The 25,660-nt window shown below is 44.7% G+C and overlaps 1 protein-coding gene across 1 annotated transcript in view; it reads left to right on the top strand.

The window, feature by feature from the left end:
* LOC116699602 (tomoregulin-1-like) overlaps window positions 1-25,453 on the top strand; it is a 44,394-nt gene extending 18,941 nt beyond the window's left edge. The window contains exons 2-5 of the mRNA XM_032532270.1: window positions 8,405-8,514; window positions 11,718-11,847; window positions 22,196-22,224; window positions 25,346-25,453. Of these exons, the coding sequence (XP_032388161.1) occupies window positions 8,405-8,514; window positions 11,718-11,847; window positions 22,196-22,224; window positions 25,346-25,444 (368 nt within the window). The 3' untranslated portion in view covers window positions 25,445-25,453. The remainder of the gene's footprint in view (window positions 1-8,404; window positions 8,515-11,717; window positions 11,848-22,195; window positions 22,225-25,345) is intronic.
* The last annotated feature ends 207 nt before the right edge of the window (window positions 25,454-25,660 follow it).

The raw sequence follows: 25,660 nt of genomic DNA, 5'->3' as shown, positions 1-25,660 counted from the left end.
AGACCGAGGCGTGGAGGATCCTGACAGACAAAACCAGGGGAACAAAAAAACACCCGGAGACTGAAGGCAGACGACATTCAGAAGATGTTGTTTTATTTCCAATAAGGGATTTTTTTTTTTTATTCTTTTTTTCATCATAATATGGGCACTTTAACCCTCATGTTGTCCCCATGTTGTCTTCATGTTGTCCCCATGTTGTCTTCATGTTGTCCCCATGTTGTCCCCATGTTGTCCCCATGTTGTCTTCATGTTGTCCCCATGTTGTCCTCATGTTGTCCCCATGTTGTCCTCATGTTGTCCCCATGTTGTCCTCATGTTGTCCTATATCAATGTTCTTTTTAACTCCCCAAAATAACATGATTGATTCCAACGCTCTTTGCCAAGTACAAATCTCTACTCTCATTAATTTCGGGTCTTATTCAATTTCATTGTAAACATGAGGACAACATAAAGACAACATGAGGGCAACATGAGGGCAACATGAGGGCAACATGAGGACAACATGAAGACAACATGAGGACAACATGAGGACAACATGAAGACAACATGAGGGCAACATGAGGGCAACATGAAGACAACATGAGGACAACATGAGGACAACATGAGGACAACATGAAGACAACATGAGGGCAACGTGAGGCCAACATGAGGAGAACATGAAGACAACATGAGGACAACATGAAGACAACATGGGGACACCATAAAGGCAACATGAGGGCAACGTGAGGGCAACATGAGGACAACGTGAAGACAACATGAGGGCAACATGAGGGCAACATGAGGACAACATGAAGACAACATGAGGGTAACATGAAGACAACATGAGGACAACATGAGGACAACATGAGGGCAACGTGAGGACAACATGAGGACAACATGAGGACAACATGAGGACAACATGAGGACAACATGAAGACAACATGAGGGCAACATGAGGGCAACATGAGGGCAACATGAAGACAACATGAGGACAACATGAGGGCAACATTTTTATTTTTATTTAACCTTTATTTAACCAGGAAAATCCCATTGAGATTACTAATCTCTTTTTCAAGGGAGTCCTGGCAAAGACAGCGGCACAGATCACAACAATTCTGTACATTACAAACAACATGAGGACAACATGAGGGCAACATGAAGACAACATGGGGACAACATGAGGACAACATGAGGACAACATGAGGGCAACATGAGGACAACATGAGGGCAACATGAGGGCAACATGAAGACAACATGGGGACAACATGAAGACAATATGGGGACAACATGAGGGCAACATGAGGACAACATGGGGACAACATGAGGGCAACATGAAGACAACATGGGGACAACATGAGGACAACATGAGGACAACATGAGGGCAACATGAGGGCAACATGAGGACAACATGAGGGCAACATGAGGGCAACATGAAGACAACATGGGGACAACATGAAGACAATATGGGGACAACATGAGGGCAACATGAGGACAACATGGGGACAACATGAGGGTAACATGAAGACAACATGGGGACAACATGAAGACAACATGAGGACAACATGGGGACAACATGGGGACAATTTGAGGGCAACATGAGGGCAACATGAGGACAACATGAAGACAACATGAGGACAACATGAGGACAACATGAAGACAACATGAGGACAACATGAGGACAACATGAAGACAACATGACGGTTAAAGTGTTGATAGAGTTTATTTGGTCGCCATGAGACTAAAAAACAACCTGAGAGGAATTAAAAATGCACAAAACAGCTGTTCGGTCGGCATGGAAACAAACAGCATCAGTTTCATACGTAACGTTCCTGAATGCAGCGTCCCTGCCGTGAAGCTGAATGAGTCTTTGTGTTTTGGGGACAGAGCGTGGTTGTGACAGATTTCGGGGGGGGGGAACAGAAGCCCCTCTCAGGCTCTGGAGAGCTCTTCCACAGCAGGAGGAGCAGCACTTCACCACAAAACAACAGATTTACTGCAGGGAAACCCCCTGACAGACCAGATCCAGACCAGACAGACCAGACCAGATCCCGACTGAAACCCTCAGGGACGTCCTAATCTAGTCAGGAATCTAACATGTGGTAACCCAGAAGATTTCTATCAAAACCTCATTTTTTCTAATTTATGGCCGGCATTACAACCCCGTTGTGATTTCCTCTTCATGTTGTTACGCTTAATGGGACGGAGGACACAAATGCAGAGACAAAGGACAAAGATTTATTAACAAAAGGTGTCCAGGGATCCAAAAAGCTGGAAATAAACGACTGAAGGAAGACACAAAGTCCACAGTCCAAAAACTTGAAAAATCCAAAAAGTCTGAAAAGGGAACAGGAAAGACCAAAAACTGGAAAAACTGACACTGGGACAAATTTCCAGGGAATCTGATCCCCCTCTCATTCCCCTGCTCTGGCGTTTCCCCTCTCATTCCCACTGCTCTTTGGGGTTTTCCCCCTCTCATCCCTGCTCTGGTGTTTCTCCCTCTCATTCCCCTGCTCTGGCGTTTCCCCCTCTATCCCCCTGCTCTGGCGTTCCCCCACTCCATTCCACTGCTCTGGCGTTTCCCCCTCTCATTCCCCTGCTCTGGCCCTTTCCCCTCTCATTCCCCCTGCTCTGGTGTTTCCCATCTCATTCCCCCCTGCTCTTGTATTTCCCCTTCTCATTCCCCCTGCTTGGCGTTCCCCCTCTATTCCTCCTGCTCTGGCGTTTCCTCTCTATTCCCCCCTGCTCTGGCATTTCCCCTCTCATTCCCCCTGCTCTGGCGTTTTCCCCCTCATTCCCCATGCTCTGGCGTTTCCCCTCTCATTCCCCTCTTGGCATTTTTCCCCCCCCTCATTCACCCTGCTCTGGCGTTTCCCCTCTCATTCCCCTGCTCTGGCGTTTCCCCTCTCATTCCCCCTGCTCTTTTATTTCCCCTCTCATTCCCCTGCTCTGGCGTTCCCCCTCTCATTCCCCTGCTCTGGCGTTTCCCCTCTCAAAAAATTTGGTTTTGCACATTTTGCGGGGAAGAAATGCGCAAGAATTGTGCATCAGTGTGAGGGGGGATTTGTATTTCTTAACTTTTTCTTAAAAGAAATGACTCAAATCTGCAGGTCCTGCCGGTCCTGCCGGTCCTGCAGGTCCTGCAGGTCCTGCAGGTCCTACAGGATCAGCCGTTGTGGGTTGGATCCAAATTGGCAGAAAACTGCTCCACCATTCAGCTGCTTTTACTTTATTATGTCCACATAATGGGAAGCAGGAGAAGCGGAACGCTGCCTGCACATAGAACAGGGCGAGAGTTATAGTTGGAAGTGCTCCATCTGCAAACAGCTTTTCCATTAACGCTAACAACCGAAATATACCGAGAGCAGTGAATCAGCGAGGAGCACCGGCAGCGTTCTGCTGCTCTCAGGACGCCTCGCTGCATTTTACGGCACTTTCCATCAGCGCGCCATTTGGAAATAAAGCTTTCAAAGTAAAGACTGCTTTTAGAAAACGGCGTGACTAAGACCGGAGGGACAAGAAGACCGTTTGACGAGTCCTCGTTGTGTTTTGATGAATGAAAGATCTGCCGAGACCTTGATTGTGTGGTTAGATCTGCGGAGACAGCAACAATATTGTCCTTTTTCTGGGACGACCCTGGTGTTGTCTTCCCGTTAACCGTGAACTCGTCCTTCTAGGTCAGAATTGAAAATGAACATTTTTTTGTGCTTTTCCCATGTTTTTGCCGTTTTTTTCTGATTTATTTCTCACTTTTTCCAGCTTTTGGTGCTTTTTTTTTTATAAACCTGAGCTTTAATAACAGGTTTTACACTTATTCTTGGACTTTATGTTCAACATGCCTCATTTATGTCAAATTATACATAAGTTTTTAGCTAAAAAGGCAGAAATTATTAATTATTTTGACTACTAGTTAAGATGTTGAGTGGATCTCAGATGGGTAGATGTCAAATTTTAGTCCGGAAACTGGTTGGAACCATTAAAAAAAGGATTAAAATGCTATAAGATTAAATGAAACACCCCAAAAATTCAATGAAAGTAATCATTAATTTACCTGCATGTTGTACAGAATCATCCATGTTGTTTTCAGGCTATTTGGTTGAAAGAAATCCATAATTCAGATATAAAACACTTAGAAACGGGTCAGTTTGTCAACAACATTCAGGTAAAATTAATGATTATGTTCATTGAATTTTTGGAGTGTTTTATTTAATCTTATAGCATTTTAATTCTTTTTTTTTTTAATGGTTTTGAGACGGAATCCGGACAAAACTTTGACATACAGTGGGACTCAAAAGTTTGGGCCCCCCCCCCCAGGTAAAAATGTGTATTAATGAGCATAAAGAAGCCAAGAAAAGATGGAAAAATCTCCAAAAGGCATCATATGACAGATTAGACATTCGTATTATATGTTCACAAAAAGTTAGATTTTATCTCATCATTTACACTTTCAAAATGACAGAAAAAAGAAAATGGCGTCTGGAAAAATTTGGGCCCCCTGCAGGGGTAATACCTTGTTACCCCCCCCCCCTTGTAGCCAGCCTAGAGTCTTTAATTCTTGTTTAAGGTATCTTCGCCCATTCTTCTTTCCAAAAGTCTTTCAGTTCTTTGAGATTTCTGCTCCTTTAAGGTCTTTCCATAGGTTTTCCATTATGTTGAGGTCAGAGGATTGTGAAGGCCATGGCAAAACCTTCAGTTTACGCCTCTTGACGTAATCCACCGTGGATTTTGAGGTGTGTTTAGGATCATTATCCATTTGTAGAAGCCATCCTCTCTTTAACTTCAGCTTTTTCACAGATGGCATCAAGTTAGCGTCGTTTGCGTTGAAGTCCCCCAGCAGAACTATGGAGTCCCCTACTGGAGCCCCATACAGGACTCTATTCAAGGTCTCCAAGAAGGCAGAATACTCCAAACTGTTGTTTGGTGCATATGCACCAACAACAGTCAGAGTTTCCCCCCCATCACCCGCAGGCGTAGGGAGGCGACCCTCTCGTCCACCTGGGAAACTCGGAAGTAGGACAGAGTCCAACCCCTATCCAGGAGTACGGGTCCAGAACCGAGACTCTGCGTAGATGTAAGCCCCACCAGATCTAACTGGTAGCGCTCCACCACCCGCACAAGTTCTGGCTCCTTCCCCCACAGAGAGGTGACGTTCCACGTCCCCAGAGCCAGCCTCTGCTGCCCGGGTCTGGTCCGTCGAGGCCCCTGACCTTCACCGCCCCCCATGTGGCAGCGCACCCGCCCCCAGCGGTTCCCCCCACAGGTGGTGGGCCTATGGGATGGAGAGAAGGGTGCCACGTAGCATCTTTGTGGCAAACCCGGCCACCAGGCGCTCGCTGACGAGCCCTCCATCTGGGCCTGGCTCCAGACGGGGGTCCAGGTCCTCCCCCGGGCAGGGTCACTCCCTCTATGCCTCGCTTACTCGTAGGGTTTTTTGAACCAATCTCTCTCTGGACTCTCACCTGAGACCACCATGCCATGGGAGACCCTACCAGGAGCACACAGCTCCAGACAACACAGCCCTCAGGTTCACAACCCACCAGAGTCCATTTAAAGAAACAGTACTTTTAGCTTTTATAGAGCCAATACACTGTGTGTTTTTCAACCAAAACTAGATTTGTGATGGTCGGAAAACTGAAAAATACGACCCAACACGGATTTTCATGGGGATAAAAAAAAAAAAAAGATTTGATCTTGTTCTAAGTCTCAGTTTGGCAGAAAAACATGTTGAAACAGAGCGTCGGTGGCGAGCAGGATGAAGGACAGAAGATGGAGTAGTACTGACGTCCGTCTCTCCTGGAGTCAGGGCTGCAGTGCATTGGGGGGGGGAGACGGGGGGGTTAGATAACGAGCCAGGAGGCATGGTGGTGGCGGCGGTGGCCATGGCGACCGAGTCGGGCGGGGGGATTTGGGAGGTGGAGGTGCCTCCGGGCGGCTGCCACGCTCCGTCAGCTTCTTCAGTTCTGCTCCGATCCCAGAGAGGGAATTATGTGCATCTCAAAGCCCTGTTTCTGTTGTAAAATGCACGAGGGCCCTGAACACACCGCGGCCTGGGTCGCCCCACACACACACACACACACGGATACACAGACACACTTATACACACACACACACACACTTATACACACACAACACACACACACACACACACACACACGCACGCACGCACACACACATATACACACACACACACACTTATACACACACACACACGCGCGCACACACACACACACACATATACACACACACACTTATACACACACACACACGCACACACGCACACGCACACACACACACACATATACACACACACACTTATACACACACACACACACACACACGCACACACACACACACACACACTCACACACACGTACATACACACACACTCACACACACACACACACACACACACACATACAACACACACACACACACACACACACATACACACACACACTATACCACACCACACACTAACACACACCACACAACACACCCACTCACCACACACAACACAATATACACACACATCACATATGCACACACCAATCACACACACACACACATAACACACCACACAAACAGAATATATCACACACAAACAATGTGACACACACCACACACACACACATACCACACACACACACACACACACACAAACTAATCACACAGCAGAACACATGACACACACACACACACACACACATACGCACACACACACACACACACACACACACACACACCACACACACACACACACACACAACACACACACACACACACGTTTGTCGCGCAGTCTAACTCAGCTATACTCGTTTGAGTCAGACTACACGCTACCACAGGCGTAGTCAGACCACTATCAACCAAACCAGACATATCCACAACCAGACTGTCAAGTCCAGCGTACGGTCAGACGGTCCAAATTAAGTCCAAGACAGTAGAGCATAAACGGTCTTTTGTCAGACTGCTCGAGACTACAGCCTGTTACAGTAACTAGTAGTAGTACTAGTAGTCAAGTAAGACTAGATAGTAATTATATAGTAGTATTATTGTATCTACAAGTCCCACCCAGCGCTGCGACAGGACAAGCCAGAAGGTTTCATCAGCTCTTGTAGAAATCAATTTGAGAAAATCCATTTGTTGTGCTCCAAATGACACGCTCCAGTCTAAGGCACGGTATTAATTTAGAGGTATGTGATATGATTCATGATGTAGTAACTGTAATGGATAGGTTTTTTGTCTCGAATGTTCCACCAGCGTTGCAGACAGGAAAACGAGGTTTACGCGTTTTAGTATAATCAGTCGTTCGTGAAATCCAATTTTGTGTCTCTCTCAAATTGGACTACGCTCCAGTTTTGGACGGATTTTCATTTCAGGCATTTGAATGCATCACTGATGTGAAACTGTGAAGGGAAAGGGTCTTTCTGTTGTGATGTTTGTCCTCCTGCTCAGGACGGGAAGGACTTCATCTGTCCGTCTCTTATTTCACTGCCGGTTGGTTTCCTGCTGTCCTGGTTTCACGTCTCTCCGTCTCTCTGTCTCTCCGTCTCTTTCTCTCTGTCTCTCTGTCTCTCTATCTCTTTCTGTCTTTCTCTCCGTCTCTCTAGCTCTGCGTCCGTCTCTCTTTCTCCCTGTCTCCCCGTCTCTCTTTCTCTCTGTCTCCCCGTCTCTCTGTCTTCCATCTCTCTATCTCTTTCTGTCTTTCTCTCTTTCTCTCTGTCTCTCCATCTCTCCATCTCTACATCTCTCTGTCTCTCCGTCTCTTTCTCTCTCTCTCTCGCCGTCTTTCTGTCTCTCCGTCTCTCCGTCTTCAGCTTCAGGATTTTAGTTTTTTTCTGACCAGCCATCTTCAGAAGGGGAGGTCTGCAAACAGTAATTACAGACAATTACACTCAGCTGTGTTTGACACCACACACACACACACACACACACACACACACACACACACGCACGCACACACGCACACACACACACACACACACACTCTCACACACACAACACACACACACACAACACTTCAGGGGCAGGAATCTGTGGAAGAAAATGTGAATAATTTGAGTCAGCTGCACTGAGTCGTGGAGGCCTGTTATTATCAGACAAGATGTGTGTGTGTGTGTGTGTCTCTCCGTCTAACCCATCTCGTGTCTCTCTGTCCAACCCATCTCGTGTCCCTCTGTCCAACCCATCTTGTCTCTCTGTCTAACCCGTCTCATGTCTCTGTCCAACCCGTCTCGTGTCCCCATCTAACCCGACTTGTGTCTCCATCTAACTCGTCTCGTGTCCCCGTCTAACCCATCTCTTGTCCCCGTCCGACCCGTCTCGTGTCCCCGTCCGACCCGTCTCTTGTCCCCGTCCGACCCGTCTCGTGTCCCCGTCCGACCCGTCTCGTGTCCCCGTCTGACCCGTCTCGTGTCCCCCTGTGTTGCAGACCTGTCGGAGAAGAAGAGCGACCTGAGGGTGTGTGATGACTCCAGCTGTCGGTTCGGCGGCGTCTGCCGAGACGACGGCGCTCAGCTCAAATGTGTCTGCCAGTTCCAGGTAAAGAACCAGGAAGTCGTCTGTCTTATGTCCCCCGGGTCCTCAAGCTCGCCGTCTCTCACGGTGGCGATGCGTATGTCCTGAGGACTAGTCCTGCACAATATAATAAATAATAATAATAAATAATAATAATAATAATAATGTATGTTCTTTATTGATTCTCAGTGGGGAAATTACAATTTGTTGTTGTTGTTGTACAAGTTGTTATTACGCACTCTGTACTTTGGGGACTTGAACCGGCGACCCTCCGGTTCCCAACCCACCTGACTGAGCTACTGCCCCCCCCCCCCCTAACATATCGTTTTCTACAGCGTTGTGATAATCGCTCAGTGATCTTTGTGTTTGTTGAAGGAAAATATCTGCGGAAAACTGCATGTTAACATGTAGCGGCCGTTTGTTTAGTTTTTTTAAGTGTCTAATTCAACGTTCAAGTTGTTCCCTAAAAGAAAGTTGGAAATAATTTGGAAACAAGCAAGTTGTTGAATTTTAGCCGAATACTGACAGCAGCAGAACTGAGAACCCTTTAATAGACGTAGACGTCTCTTTATGGATCCTTTTGGGATGACTCCCGCGAGGAAATGGAAAGTTCCAGCAGCAGTTTTATCAAGAACAAAGAAATAAGAAATAGATTTAAAAAAAAAGACATTATAAAGACAACAAAATACCAACAATAATAATAATAATAACAGTAAGAACATTTGTCAAATAAACAAAGAAAAGACCGTAAATTATTATTAAAGTGTAATATCTGTTTATTTATCACTATGCTGTTATCGTCATATTCAACAATATTATCCCATATTTTCCTGGTGTCGTGCAGCTCTAATAACGTCTGCTCGATTCAATTCAACTTTATTTATAGTATCAATTCATAACAAGAGTTATCTGGAGACCCTTTACAGATAGGGCAGGTCTAGACCACACTCCAGAGTTTACAAGGACCCAACAGGTCTAGTAGTTTCCTCCAGAGCAAGCAACAGGGCCCCAGTGGAGAGGAAAAACTTCCTTTTAGGCAGAAACCTGGGACAGACCCAGGCCCAGACCCAGGCCCAGACCCAGACCCAGACCCAGACCCAGGCTCTTGGTAGGTGGTGTCCGACGACCGGTTGGGGTTAGAGCGTCTGTAGCGAGCGCCGGCTGTACGGGGACGGAGGTCAGCTCTGCGGGGGGGCTCTGCTGAGTGATTGATGGCTCTGAGTTAATAGAATATAGATTTCTAAACTCTGACATGTGACCTTGGCAGCGGCGGTTAGTTCCTGACAGCCTGAGTTGAGTTATTTTGTGTAAACCTACATGCAGGGCGTAGCAGGGCACTGCAGGGTGTTACAGGGTGTATCAGGGTGTATCAGGGCACTGCAGGGTGTTACAGGGTGTTACAGGGTGTATCAGGGCACTGCAGGGTGTTACAGGGTGTTACAGGGTGTAGCAGGGCACTGCAGGGTGTTACAAGGCGTAGCAGGGCACTGCAGGGTGTTACAGGGCGTAGCAGGGCACTGCAGGGTGTTACAGGGTGTATCAGGGCACTGCAGGGTGTTACAAGGCGTAGCAGGGCACTGCAGGGTGTTACAGGGCGTAGCAGGGCACTGCAGGGTGTTACAGGGCGTAGCAGGGCACTGCAGGGTGTTACAGGGTGTTACAGGGTGTATCAGGGTGTATCAGGGCACTGCAGGGTGTTACAGGGTGTATCAGGGCACTGCAGGGTGTTACAGGGTGTTACAGGGTGTTACAGGGTGTAGCAGGGCACTGCAGGGTGTTACAGGGTGTATCAGGGCACTGCAGGGTGTTACAGGGTGTTACAGGGTGTATCAGGGCACTGCAGGGTGTTACAGGGTGTATCAGGGCACTGCAGGGTGTTACAGGGCGTAGCAGGGCACTGCAGGGTGTTACAGGGCGTAGCAGGGCGCTGCAGGGTGTTACAGGGCGTAGCAGGGCACTGCAGGGTGTTACAGGATGTTACAGGGTGTATCAGGGCGTAGCAGGGCGCTGCAGGGTGTTACAGGGCGTAGCAGGGCGCTGCAGGGTGTTACAGGGTGTAGCAGGGCGCTGCAGGGTGTTACAGGGCGTAGCAGGGCACTGCAGGGTGTTACAGGGTGTATCAGGGCACTGCAGGGTGTTACAGGGCGTAGCAGGGCACTGCAGGGTGTTACAGGGCGTAGCAGGGCACTGCAGGGTGTTACAGGGTGTATCAGGGTGTATCAGGGCACTGCAGGGTGTTACAGGGTGTATCAGGGCACTGCAGGGTGTTACAGGGTGTTACAGGGTGTAGCAGGGCACTGCAGGGTGTTACAGGGTGTATCAGGGCACTGCAGGGTGTTACAGGGTGTTACAGGGTGTATCAGGGCACTGCAGGGTGTTACAGGGTGTATCAGGGCACTGCAGGGTGTTACAGGGTGTTACAGGGTGTATCAGGGCGTAGCAGGGCGCTGCAGGGTGTTACAGGGCGTAGCAGGGCGCTGCAGGGTGTTACAGGGTGTATCAGGGCACTGCAGGGTGTTACAGGGCGTAGCAGGGCACTGCAGGGTGTTACAGGGTGTATCAGGGCACTGCAGGGTGTTACAGGGCGTAGCAGGGCACTGCAGGGTGTTACAGGGCGTAGCAGGGCACTGCAGGGTGTTACAGGGTGTAGCAGGGCGCTGCAGGGTGTTACAGGGTGTATCAGGGCACTGCAGGGTGTTACAGGACGTAGCAGGGCACTGCAGGGTGTTACAGGGTGTATCAGGGCGTAGCAGGTCACTGCAGGGTGTTACAGGGCGTAGCAGGGCGTGGCTGGATGTAGCAGGACGTAGCAGGGTGTAGCAGGGCACTGCAAGGTGTAGCAAGGTGTTGCAGGATGAGCAAGGCACAGCAGGGCGTTACAGGGTGTATCAGAAAGTAGCAGGGTGTAGCAGGATGTTGCAGGGCACTGTATCCCGGGGCTTTATCTCTCTCTTAATATTTCTCTCTGAGATGTAGCGCAGTAGAAGTAGAAAGTAACATGAAAAGAAAAGACTCGCGTAAAGTAAAAGTACCTCAACATTTGGCCTTGAGTTCAGTACTTAGTCACATCCCAGCGCTGCTGAACTCTGACTTTAATCCAACCTTAGGATCTATAAACCTCCCCCCGCGCCCCCCCCCTACTCTGTTTCTGGAGGGCGTCCAGAGTTCCGTGTCCGGGGGTCCCGTTGAGGTTTAATTAACTTTTGATTGTGTTCGATTATTCCCAGTGTCACAAGAACTACGTCCCGGTGTGCGGCTCCAACGGGGACACCTACCAGAACGAGTGCTACCGGCGCCAGGCGTCCTGCAAGCAGCAGCGCCTCATCTCCCGGGCCTCGGACGGGCCCTGCACTCCCGGTGAGTCCGCCTGCACCGCACAGCACCATGGGAACCGGATTGATTGGGGGGCAAAAGGGAAAGGGGAGGGGGTCACCAAAAAGTGTGTGTGTGTGTGGGGGGGGGGGTGTGAGGACATTAGTCAGCGTCTGTAAAGGTTTCAGTCGTTAAAATAAATTAAGATGTTCATAGAGAATGATTCCCTCGCCGCCTCGTTAAAACCAACTGGGCGTGGTCTGGTTTCTCTTCCATGAGATAATAAGATGAGAGATATTTATGAATGAAAGCTTCGAGATGACACGTCAGGCAGCACTCAGGTGTTATTAAAGGGTCAGTTCACCCAAAATACCCAAGAAACACGATGGATCTGGAGTGGTTTATGGCCGATATTATCTATCAGAATCCTTTATGACAAATAAATGACTCTGATGAATGAATATTTTGAAAACGAAAATAAAAAAACGACTAAAAACACCCTTCAAAAATGTTCTGAGTGGCGTTGCATATTCTGTCCACCAGAGGACGCTCTACAACGTCCCTGTTAGTGATGGCGTTGCATAGTCTGTCCACCAGAGGACGCTCTACAACGTCCCTGTTAGTGATGGCGTTGCATAGTCTGTCCACCAGAGGACGCTCTACAACGTCCCTGTTAGTGATGGCGTTGCATAGTCTGTCCACCAGAGGACGCTCTACAACGTCCCTGTTAGTGATGGCGTTGCATAGTCTGTCCCCCAGAGGACGCTCTACAACGTCCCTGTTAGTGATGGCGTTGCATAGTCTGTCCACCTGAGGACGCTCTACAACGTCCCTGTTAGTGATGGCGTTGCATAGTCTGTCCACCAGAGGACGCTCTACAACGTCCCTGTTAGTGATGGCGTTGCATAGTCTGTCCACCAGAGGACGCTCTACAACGTCCCTGTTAGTGATGGCGTTGCATATTCTGTCCACCTGAGGACGCTCTACAACGTCCCTGTTAGTGATGGCGTTGCATAGTCTGTCCACCAGAGGACGCTCTACAACGTCCCTGTTAGTGATGGCGTTGCATAGTCTGTCCACCAGAGGACGCTCTACAACGTCCCTGTTAGTGATGGCGTTGCATAGTCTGTCCCCCAGAGGACGCTCTACAACGTCCCTGTTAGTGATGGAGTTGCATAGTCTGTCCACCAGAGGACGCTCTACAACGTCCCTGTTAGTGATGGAGTTGCATAGTCTGTCCACCAGAGGACGCTCTACAACGTCCCTGTTAGTGATGGAGTTGCATAACAGGAAAAAATTAGCAAAGCGTTCATGGGTGTGGGATCATTTTGACATGGGAGAGGACCTCTGATTGGTTGATAGCATGTTACGCCCAGAACACACCTCTGATTAATGAAGACACTCCAACCCTTTAGGACCATGCAACCGGCTCACCGCGCCTTTTTTCCGCCGTCAAACTGGCAGATTTGGATTTGGACACACCTTGAACGCAGCACGCCGTGTGCTTAAATCCTTAAAATAGGGCCCTCATTTATATTTATAATCTGTGTTGTGTGACTATTGTACGTGTGCTGCTGTAACACTGTAATTTCCCTTTTTTTGGGATCAATATCTATCTATCTATCTATCTATCTATCTATTGCTCTATCTATCTATCTATCTATCTATCTATCTATCTATCTATCTATCTATTGCTCTATCTATCTATCTATCTATTGCTCTATCTATCTATCTATCTATTGCTCCATCTATCTATCTATCTATCTATTGCTCTATCTATCTATCTATCTATCTATCTATCTATCTATCTATCTATCTATCTATCTATTGCTCTATCTATCTATCTATCTATCTATCTATCTATCTATCTATTTATCTATCTATCTATCTATCTATCAGTAACTAGAGGCCTGATTCAGTCACAGATAGTTTGATGTGTTATGGCTGTACATCCACCGCCAAACTATTTTAAATTTGCGAAGCTGTCCTAGAACTTAAGAGACGGCTCATTAATGGATAAAAAACCTTCAGATAAAGCACATGTACACCCTGTTATCATTTCACAAAAGGCTTTTTGTAAAAGTGAAAGTGTTTTCAGATGTACTGAGCAGACAGTCGGATGGTAGAAGTAATAATTTCAAGTGTTGAGCTTGGTTGCAGCCGCTGCTCGTCCTCTAACGGGACTCCGTTCCCAGCTGGTGCTTTTAATGACTCTCTCAGAGTCGGCGCTCCGCTGGGTTTTACCTTCGCCGTTGTTATATATTTTAATTGGCTGAACATCAAACGCCCCGCGCTCGTCCTCGATTTTTCCTCTGCACCCTGTGGAACGTCATCAGTCGATTGGTTTTCAGGGAACGGGACGATTAATCAAACCGCCGATCAATTTTAATTAGGAGCCGTGGATGGCGGCTGTTTCAATCCAAGACCAAAGCGCAGTGGTTTCCAAACTGGAGTCCAGGGACCCGCCGGGGGTCCTTCAGAGGTTTGAGATGAGACCACATTGTTATATTTTACCGTGTGGCTCTTTTAGTGCACCCTGCCCACCCCTGAAGACAGAAAACTGCAGCTGAAAGGATTAAATGGGTATTTTTCAACCATATTTTACTATGTGTGAAATCTTGAAGTGTGAAAATCTTTGAAAATGGGTTCTGGTTTTGCCACTGACAGACTCAGATTATTATTCTAAGTGTCTGACAACATTATGGAAAGGATCCCTACAAAGATAGACCTTTTAGTTAAAGAGTAAGAACCTTTTAGTTTAACATGAAACAGCCCCAACATCACCATCACCAAACCCACCAGACTTCATGTAAATAATCACTACTTTTAGGGTGTATAGAGCAGCATATCTCCACCAGACTCCATGTAAATAATCACTACTTTTAGCGTGTATAGAGCAGCATATCTCAACCAGACTCCATGTAAATAATCACTACTTTTAGGTGTATAGAGCAGCATATCTCCACCAGACTCCATGTAAATAATCACTACTTTTAGCGTGTATAGAGCAGCATATCTCCACCAGACTCCATGTAAATAATCACTACTTTTAGGGTGTATAGAGCAGCATATCTCCACCAGACTCAATGTAAATAATCACTACTTTTAGCGTGTATAGAGCAGCATATCTCCACCAGACTCAATGTAAATAATCACTACTTTTAGCGTGTATAGAGCAGCATATCTCCACCAGACTCCATGTAAATAATCACTACTTTTAGCGTGTATAGAGAAGCATATATCTTTTTATCAGACGTATTCGGAGGCAGAATGAAGCAGCAGACTCTCTGGATTCAGGCGTCTCTGCAGGCCGGTAGTGGTTCATGTCCTCATCCCTCTCTGGATTCAGGCGTCTCTGCAGGCCGGTCGGGTTCATGTCCTCCATGTGTCTCTGCAGGCCGGTCGGGGTTCATGTCCTCATCCCTCTCTGGATTCAGGCGTCTCTGCAGGCCGGTAGTGGTTCATGTCCTCATCCCTGTCTGGATTCAGGCGTCTCTGCAGGCCGGTAGTGGTTCCTGTCCTCATCCCTCTCCACAGTAACACCACAGCAGCGGCAGTCAGCTCCATCTGCAGGGCAGCGGCCTGATTTCCCAGGAGGCTTTGCTCTTATTACACGGTACACCGAGGTCTTTGCTTCCCTCGCCTCGCGCTTGTTCTTCAACGTCCTGCAATTTCCTCTCTCCGAGATTTATGCTTCCTGTGAGTGGAGCGTCCAGCGGCAACGGCACAGACACTCAGCCGGGTTATTTCCCCCGAGCAGGGGAGGAGGAAGAGGAGGAAGAGGAGGAAGAGGAGGAGGAAACACCAGCTCTGTTTCCATCCACACGTTTTTATCCAAATTAAGTGATATCGAATGAAAAACGCCTTCTGGAAACAGTAGAATTCGATGGGATTTCATGAATATCGACTCAAAGGAAAAGGTCTCGTCTGATTTTCTCTTGATGATGTTCTCCTTATGTGATAAACACTGATGGAAACCTTACTTGCTGAATAAATGATGAGTTGCGATTAAGTTTTAGGTCATTTTATGGTTGCAACCCGCCACAAAACAAAGAAGAAGAAGTTGTAGTTCATTTCCCCCAGTATTTCCTCTCTGTCTGCACACATGGGGGGGGGGGGGGGCAACAAAGACAGATGGACGTGGACGGACGAGGAGACGAGAGACTTTCTGAATTTAATTTATCAAGATCTCGTGAAGGAAATGGCCGACAAAGGTTAGGACGAGCCGTGGGACGTCCTGCGGAGACAATGGAAGAGAGGCACCCGCCCGCATTTCCCCCTCTCATTCCCCCTGCTCTGGTGTTTCCCCCTCTCATTCCCCCTGCTCTGGCGTTTCCCTCTCTCATTCCCCCTGCTCTGGCGTTTCCCTCTCTCATTCCCCTGCTCTGGTGTTTCCCCCTCTCATTCCCCCTGCTCTGGCGTTTCCCCCTCTCATTCCCCCTGCTCTGGCGTTTCCCTCTCTCATTCCCCCTGCTCTGGCGTTTCCAAGCCCCTAAATCGGACACATTGAAACACTTCGGACCCGTTTTGGTTATGGATCTGTCTCTTTTTAGGAAATTAACGCAGCGGTTAAACACAATTTCAGAAGGTACAATGATCATATGTAGGCCGTATGACATGGGGAACCCCAAAGATGCTCCCAACAGCTTTTTTTTAAAGGGGGCCCCCCCTCCATCTGCAGCTACCCTCTCAACATGGGGTCACTAACGCTCTGACAGAATCATTAGTACCTCCGATCGCTCTCGGCCTATTTCTGCCTCCTTTCCCACGAAAAACAGTCCCATCATGACATTGTAAACCAGGGTTTCAGTACTCGAGTCAGGTCTTGGACTTGAGTCCGGACTTGAGACTGTTTTTCTATGGACTCGAACTTGTCTCGGACTTGTTGGTATTTGGACTCGGACTTGTCTTGGTCTCGGCCGCTGGTCTTGCCCAACATGGCTTCTGGTCTGGACCAGGTCCAGGTGTCTTTATTATGTTGATAATAATATTGGAGGGAAAGTGAAACCCAAAATGACTGTCTTGATACTGTCATGCATGAGACCTTTATTCTGTCCTGGACTCGGTCTTGACTCAGACTCAAACCTCTTTGGACTCGGTCTTGACTTGGACTGGACTAGTCCTGGTCTTGGACTTGTCTTGGACTTGACTAAGGTGGACTTGACTACAGCCCTGTTGTAAAGAAGTGAAAGGTGAAATGTAATAGAACTAAGCAGCTGGTGTCCATTTCCTAATTCAGTGTTTTCTGCGGCAAGACTCCTCCGTTCAGAGTCCATTTCCTGATTGATCTGCAGTGCCGCTGCAGTGCATTCCTTATTGTCTAGTTACTGTACAGTGGCTTGAGAAAGTCCCCCCCCCCCACCGGCTAAAGTTGATTAAAAACAGGAATAAAAAAAAATCTTTTGGAACTTGATCTTAATTCAAAATATTTAGGAAAATCCAACCTTTAAGGACACCAATTTTCTTTGTGAATGAATAATGTTTCATAAATAAATAAATGTTCTTCCTTAAATAAATAAGTATACACCCCCCTATGTTAAAATACAGGGGCATAAGTATACACCCCCTATGTTAAAATACAGGGGCCATAAGTATACACCCCCCTATGTTAAAATACAGGGGGCATAAGTATACACCCCCCTATGTTAAAATACGGGCATAAGTATACACCCCCTATGTTAAAATACAGGGCATAAGTATACACCCCCCTATGTTAAAATACAGGGCATAAGTATACACCCCCCTATGTTAAAATACAGGGGCATAAGTACTCGTCTGCTTCTCCTGCAGCCAAGCAAGGAACTCTGTTTCTGTGGTATTGCTAAAACAAGCAGTGGTGATCTAGTGATTTTCTTATACAACAAGTCTTCTTAACTTTTATCTAAAAGGATTATTGAACTCAAAGGATTGGATGGTCTTTGAAACAGTTGATATTTGACGGATTTTTCACCAGCCTTGGCCTTCCTCCCATTGAGTGATTTTTTGCCTGAGTGGATTTCTTGGCCAGGCCTCTGGCCCCTTTACAATCCACAGTAATCCACAAAAGCAGGTAATTATGTCACGCAGTAGCAGCAAGAAAGCACTTCACAATGAAGAAGACTATGTCACTATGGACATTTTGAAAGACATGTTGGAAGAACAAAGGAAGTTTTACACTGATATGCTTGATAGACAACAATCAAGCTTCCTGTCTTTCACAAAAACAGTGCTGGACTCTGTAAACACTAGAATTGATGGGATCATTAAAGATGTGCAGGAGGTGAAGACCAGCCTTCAGTTCTCCCAAGCTCAAATTGATGATCTTAAGGCAATGGAGAAGAAGGTGGATTCATTTCAATCTCAACTGCAGCAGCTTTCTTCAATGTGCACTACCTCTGAAGTGAATGATCTTGCTTCAAAAATTGATTCCCTTGATAATCAGAGTCGTAGAAATAATCTGATAATTGATGGCTTAACCCAGGATAACACATTTGAATCTTGGCCAGACTCTGAGAAGAAGGTGAGGGAATTTTTTCATGATAAGCTTAAAATTGATCCAAAATCTATTGAAATTGAAAGAGCTTATCGTATTGGAAACTTGAAACAGCAAACAACAAAATCAAGACCAATTGTTGTAAAATTTCTACGCTACAAGGACAAAGAACTTATTCTCACTAAGGCAAAGGCTCATCTCAAAAACACTGGTGTCTATGTTAATGAAGATTTTTCAGATCGCATTAGGAAGAAGAGGGCCGAACTGCTACCAGCTATGAAGGAGGCCAGAGAGAGGGGAAACTTTGCGGTTATTAGCTATGATAGACTCATAGTTAAACCCCGTCAACAAAACCAGGTGGCAACTACCGTTGGAGTTTAAATAATTCCTTTCATCGTACATGCATGATGTTTTCTTTTGATGCAGTCCACGTGCATGATGATTTCTTCTGATCCAGATCAAAATAGTATTCTCCAACTACAACAGAATTATTCTGGCTCCTCTGAATACCATTGTGAAAGTACTTTAAAACTTTGATAAATTCTCTTAGTATTAGCCCTGATTTTTCTTTCCTTCATATAATGTTCGCAGTTTGGCCAAAAACTTTGTGGGTTTATCCACTTGCCTTGAAATTTGAATTATACCTTCAATGTGATAGGGCTCACGGAAACATGGCTGACCGACAGTACAGCTGGGATTTCACCTTGATGATTACAAACATATTTTTAGATGTAGAAGGGGAAGGGTGGGTGGGGGGGTTTCTCTGTTTATCATTCAAATCAACATTATACAGAAAGAGGCGACATTGAAAAGCTTTTAGATTCTTCTTCAGAAGTGGTACATTAGAAATTAATTTAGTAAATTATATGTATCTATAGACCACCAAATTGTGACCTTTCTGCATTTATTATTGACATCTCAAATGCTCTGGATATCATTTCTAATGAAAGGAAAACTGTTACATAATGGGGGACTTTACATTAACATTGAAAACAGTCAGGGAATACGTTAATTAAGGAATTTATTGACACTATGTATTCCTATAGCTTTAATCCTATGATTTCAGTCCCCACCAGAGTGACTAATACCTCAGCAACTCATATCGATAATATTTTTACTAATGCATATAACTCGAGTATGAATCTGGTGTCCTGTGTATTGATGTGGCTGATCACTGTCCCATATTTCTAATCGCTGGTAATGAAGTGAAAATTGCCCCCCTTTACAAAATATTAAATATAGACGAAGTCTCAGTGAAAAAAATGTGTAAATTTACGACAGCTTTAAGTCAATTATCATGGAGTGAAATCTATCAAACAGTAGATTCTCAGAAGGCTTTTTCATTGCTTTCAAAAAATTTACGCAGGTTTACAACTTATGTTGTCCTTTCCACCAGTGCCTTTGAACACAGTTGTCCAAACCTGGATAACTTCAGCTATCAAAAAGTCATTAAAAAACAACTCCTACTCCATTTAATCTGTTAGAATTTAAAAATACAGAAACAGATTAAATCATGTCATAAGAGGAGAAAAAATCCACTATTATAATGTGAAATTAGTTGAACTAAAAATAATCCATCCTCGTTGTGGAGACCATCAATTGTATTCTTACTAAAAACATTCGAAAAAACATTTACCAAATGAATTTAAGATTGACGATTCTATTGTCTCGGATCCACAACAAATTGCAAAAAGATTTAATCCCTTTTTTTCTGATGTGGGTCCAACATTAGCCTCCAAATTCCATCTAGTCATTTAGGCCATTAGAATACATGAATCTCCCAACAACTGAGGATTTTAATTTACATCATTACCGAGGATGAGATTAGAGATGTAATTGTCAATTTAAAAGACTGTTCACCAGGGCCCTGATATGATTGATAGTAAATATTAAAAGCAAATTTTCCCTGACATCATTAAACCATTACTTTATATTTTTAATCTTTCACTGGTTCAAGGAATGTGCCAGTAAGTTGAAAATAGCAAAATTACACCATGTTTATAAAGAAGATGACCCTGCAAGTTTTAACAATTATAGACCAATTTCTGTGTTACCAGCCCTGTCCAGGTTTTAGAAAAACTTGTTTACACCAAAATTAATCCCACATCTGGACAAAATAATATTTTATATGCTCATCAGTATGGTTTTAGGAACAACACTCTACTTGCATGGCACTTGTCCATTTTTTGACTGAAATATTAAAGCAAAGATAGGAAAGAAAATGCTGTAGGTGTTTTTCTGGATCTTTCAAAAGCATTTGATACCGTTAATCATTTCATTTTATAAAAAAACTCTCACATTATGGTATACGTAACAAGTCCCTACTCTGGTTCACCAGTTATCTTTCCCGACCGGTCTCAACTGTCACTATAATGGACAGCTTCCCCCCCTTTCCCTTCAGTGTGGCTTCCCAGGGTTCCATTTTGGGTCCCTTGTTATTTTTATTATATGTTAATGACCTTCCTAATGTCTCAGATAAACTTTCTAAAATTTTATTTGCAGATGATACAAGTGTGTTTTACTCTCATAAAAGCCCTGAAATTTTAATAAAGTATTAATGAAGAACTTGACAAGTTATCTACTTGGTTCAAGTCTAACAAACTGTCTCTCAATATAAAAAAAACAATTTTTATGTTTTTTCGTATTAAGTCGATACAGTTAATCTTCAATGAAAATTCAAATTGATGATATCTCCATTAAAATGTTAAAACTGCTCGTTTCCTTGGCATTACATTAGATGACTCTTTATCCTGGAAACCTCACATTAGTGCCACAGTACAAAATTAGCTAAAGTGGTTGGTGTACTAGAAAAACTCGGCACTTGATTAACAGACAAGTTGCGATTATGTTGTTTACTCAATGTTGTATCCTTATATCAATTATGCAATGTTGCTTGGCTAGCACCCACCCAACTAAACTGGAATCTATCTTCGTCTTCAGAAGCGAGCTTTAAGAATATATTTGTGTAAATCGTAGACACCCCTCTGAAACTTTGTTTCTCATGCAAGTATTCTTACTGTATATCAAGTTGAATCAACTCCAAATTGCTTTATTTGTTTATAGCTCTATAAAAAAGTTATTTCCCCGCACCTTTGTAATATTTTCACTTTTAATAATGAATTTCATCAGTATCCAACTCGTAGTAGTTGTCTTATTAGGCCTCCCTATTCTCGCACGACTCAAACACAGTTTAGTGTATAGAGGGTCAAAGATATGGACCAGTCTCCCCACCTCACTCCACTGAGCTTTCTAAAGAACTTTTTAAACCGAGAGTCAATTATTTCTCCTAAGTTCTCTGAATTTTCCATTTGGGGTTTTTGTTCTAAATTTATTTTTAAGTTGTTTCATACAAATTAAATGTGGTCTTGGTTTTTTTTTATTTTTGTTTTTTGTTTGTTTTTGTTTTTATTGTTGTTTGCTGGTTTGTTTTTGTTTTTTTTTTTTTAGTTTTTTACATAATAACAAATTGTTTTTAAATTGTTAAATGTTATTGTTTTTATGGAGATTGCCACTTATAAGCCCCTTGGAGGGTTTTTCGGCAGTCATCCGTCACATCTTTTTTGTGTGATATATAATGCTGTCTTGATGTTTTTGTAGTGAAAATAAATAATCAATCATCAATCAAAGTATACACCCCCCTATGTTAAAATACAGGGGGCATTAGTATACACCCCCTATGTTAAAATACAGGGCATTAGTATACACCCCCTATGTTTAAAATACAGGGGCATAAGTATAACACCCTATGTTTAAATACAGGGCATATATACAATATATATATATATATATATATATATATATATATATATATTATATATATATAAAATATATATATATCTATATATATATATATATATATATATTATATCATGTGTAATACAGACTTTACTGATGGCTGTTTTGTCTCTTGTGTCTTTACAGATCCGGTTCTGGTTCAGGAGACGGAGACGGTGAGTTTTGGGCTATTTGAATATATATGTGTAATTTTTTGCATTAAAATGTCTAAAAACAACCATACAGTAATGGGCAGTAGACTGTATTTATCAGCGCTGAAGTCCACACAGATACTCAAAGCACTTTACCATCGAACCGTTGAGGCCGCCGTGCTCATCAGGTGGGTTTCACACAGCGATGGCGCAATATTATGGAGCAAAATAATTGTATATATAAAATAATATGTATATAATATATATGGGGCATAGTCACGTGCAGGGACAGAGGACGCTCTACAACGTCCCTGTTAGTGATGGCGTTGCATAGTCTGTCCACCATAGGACGCTCTACAACGTCCCTGTTAGTGATGGCGTTGCATAGTCTGTCCACCAGAGGACGCTCTACAACGTCCCTGTTAGTGATGGCGTTGCATAGTCTGTCCACCAGAGGACGCCTACACGTCCTGCTAGTGATGGTGTTGCATAGTCTGTCCACCAGAGGACGCTCTACAACGTCCCTGTTAGTGATGGTGTTGCTAGTCTGTCCACCAGAGGACCTCTACAACGTCCCTGTTAGTGATGGTGTTGCATAGTCTGTCCACCAGAGACGCTCTACAAACGTCCCTGTTAGTTGATGGCGTTGCATAGTCTGTCCCCAGAGGACGCTCTACAACGTCCCTGTTAGTGATGGTGTTGCATAGTCTGTCCACCAGAGGACGCTCTACAACGTCCCTGTTAGTGATGGCGTTGCATAGTCTGTCCACCAGAGGACGCTCTACAACGTCCCTGTTAGTGATGGCTTGCATAGTCTGTCCACCAGAGGACGCTCTACAACGTCCCTGCTAGTGATGGTGTTGTATAGTCTGTCCACCAGAGGACGCTCTACAACGTCCCCGTTATGATGGCGTTGCATAGTCTGTCCACCAGAGGACGCTCTACAACGTCCCTGTTGGCAACACTGATTAATAGTTTTTTGTGTTTTTGTTTAAGTTTCATATGTTAAGTTTGTTTTTTTTCTACATTTTATTTATCAGAACTTTAATATATTTTTATGTTCTGTTGTGACAATAAAACAAATTATTATCTTATTATTTTAGTGAGAACTCATAAATAACTATGTTTGGGAAATCTGTTTGTTTTGTAACACGTTTCTGGATATATTGGCATATCAGATTTTTAAATAACCAAATATTTGTATTGGTATCGGCCTTAAAAATCCTTTATCAGTTGAGCTCTAATATATATATTAATATATACGCTCCTGTTGAAGTCTACATTAGAGCTCGACTGAAGTTATGCCATCAGTTCCAGCGACGTCTGGGCCTGCTGTCCTCACACAGAAATGTCCGAGCGGTCCCTGAAGGCAGCGTTTGAGGATCTGTTATTCTGAACGCCTCGCTGCTGCCAACTCTGGCCACAGCGGCGTTTTACGACCATCTGTGGGGCCGAGCACGGTGTTTTTGTGGTTTAATATGCCGCCGGGGGCTGGGGGTGGGGGGTGGGGGGGGGGGGGGGGGTAATTGGAGAGGTCAGTGTCTCCATCTGCACGGGGAGGGGGTGCGGCTGAGATGGCGAGCGTGTGATTCCCTGCAGGCAAAGAGCGGTCCAGCCTCACATTAATTATTAAAACCGGACTGTAGCTCTGTTTGTCTTTTACTCTCCTCTTCTGTTGGTTTTGATGAAGACCTGAGGCGATGGATAGATAGATAGATAGATAGATAGATAGATAGATAGATAGATAGATAGATAGATAGATAGATAGGTAGGTAGGTAGGTAGGTAGGTAGGTAGGTAGGAAGGTAGGTAGGTAGGAAGTTAGGTAGGTAGGTAGGTAGATGGATGGATGGATGGATGGATAGAGAGATAAAGAGATAGATAGATAGGTAGGTAGATGGATGGAAAGATGGATGGATGGATAGATAGGTAGATAGATGGATAGATGGATAGATGGATAGATGGATAGGTGGATAGGTGGATAGATAGATAGATAGGTGGATAGGTGGATAGATAGATAGATAGATAGGAGGATAGATAGATATTGATCCCAATAAAATGGGAAATTACAGAGTTCCAGCAGCAAAATCACACAGCACAGAATATAAATATGAATGAAATACTAGGATACAATATACATTAAATAATAATAGGATAAAATACAAGAATATACAACTGCTTCAAATAGTAATGATGAATATGTAAATAAACCTTAGTGCAGGTTGCAGTATTGTGATGTCAGAGTCTTACTGATGTCTCACTCTCTGTTAATCCTGGTTATATTTTATATAACAGAAGTTATATTTCTTTTTACATCTAATTCCCAGTAATTTTGTCCTCTGTAGAAGACCGGGGACGTTGCCCGGTAATGCCAGACTCATCCGTCCCCTGAGTTGTCTTTCCTGAATCAATCCTGTCTCGGAGGGTGATGTACTTTAAGGCAGAGACGCTGATGAGATGATATAACTGTGAGTGTGTGTGTGTGTGTGTGTGTGTGTGTGTGTTGTGTGTGTGTGTGTGTGTGTGTGTGTGTGTGTGTGTGTGTGTGTGTGTGTGTGTGTCCTGCTGTCCAGCACAGTGGAACAGAAACAAAAGCCTCTCTGCTGCAGATCCTCGTCCATCGATCGGGCCGCCTCCGAACCCCCGACTGAGCTCTGTGTGTTCCATACACACACACACACACACACACGCACACACACACACACACACACACACTCACACACACACGCGCACACGCACACACACGCACACACACACTGTTCAGTATCCGTCCTTTTGTCATTTTAATCATGTCACCCTGAAAGTCACGTTGTTGCCCTTTTGTTTTTGTTTCTATTTCGAAGCCCTTTGAGCTGCATTGTGTGGGGATGAAAAATGAGAAATGAATAAAGTTTTTATTAAAAACGCATCAGGAGGGCGGCCGAGCAGCTCCTGATTGGTTCTTGAATGTGATCGTTTACCTTGTATCTGGACGGGAACCACATTAGGTTTTGGTTAGGGTTTGGTGTTTTGTCTTGTCTTACTGTGGTAGTCTGGTTTCCTGTCTCGGGGACCGATGTCCGTCCGCTGTGATCATAATGAAGTAATATTGAATGTGTTTATTTATATATATGTTATATTATATATTAATATTTGGTGTGTTGCAGATGACGAGGGCTCGGCCTCCGACGGGGGGAAGAAGTTCACCAAGTGCAGCACGTGTAAATACGGAGCCGAGTGTGACGAGGACTCGGAGGGACTCTTGAGGGGCTGGACGGCGTCTCCTGTTTTTAAACCCGCGTCCCCCGTCGGGGGGGGGGGGGGGGGGCGGCCAAAAACTTCTGAAAGCTTTTCAGAGGGGGCCTGATGACAATAATCATACAACAAATAATATACCAGCCAAAAACTCAATTTACCAGGGACCCATTAGACATTTCCCGAAAAAAAAAAAAAAAATTAATTAGAAAAATATTTTTTTTAAA

The sequence above is a fragment of the Etheostoma spectabile genome, chromosome 12 (genome assembly GCF_008692095.1).
Source record: "Etheostoma spectabile isolate EspeVRDwgs_2016 chromosome 12, UIUC_Espe_1.0, whole genome shotgun sequence".
Classification (NCBI taxonomy): Eukaryota; Metazoa; Chordata; class Actinopteri; order Perciformes; family Percidae; genus Etheostoma; species Etheostoma spectabile.
This window is presented reverse-complemented; position numbering and strand designations above follow the sequence as displayed.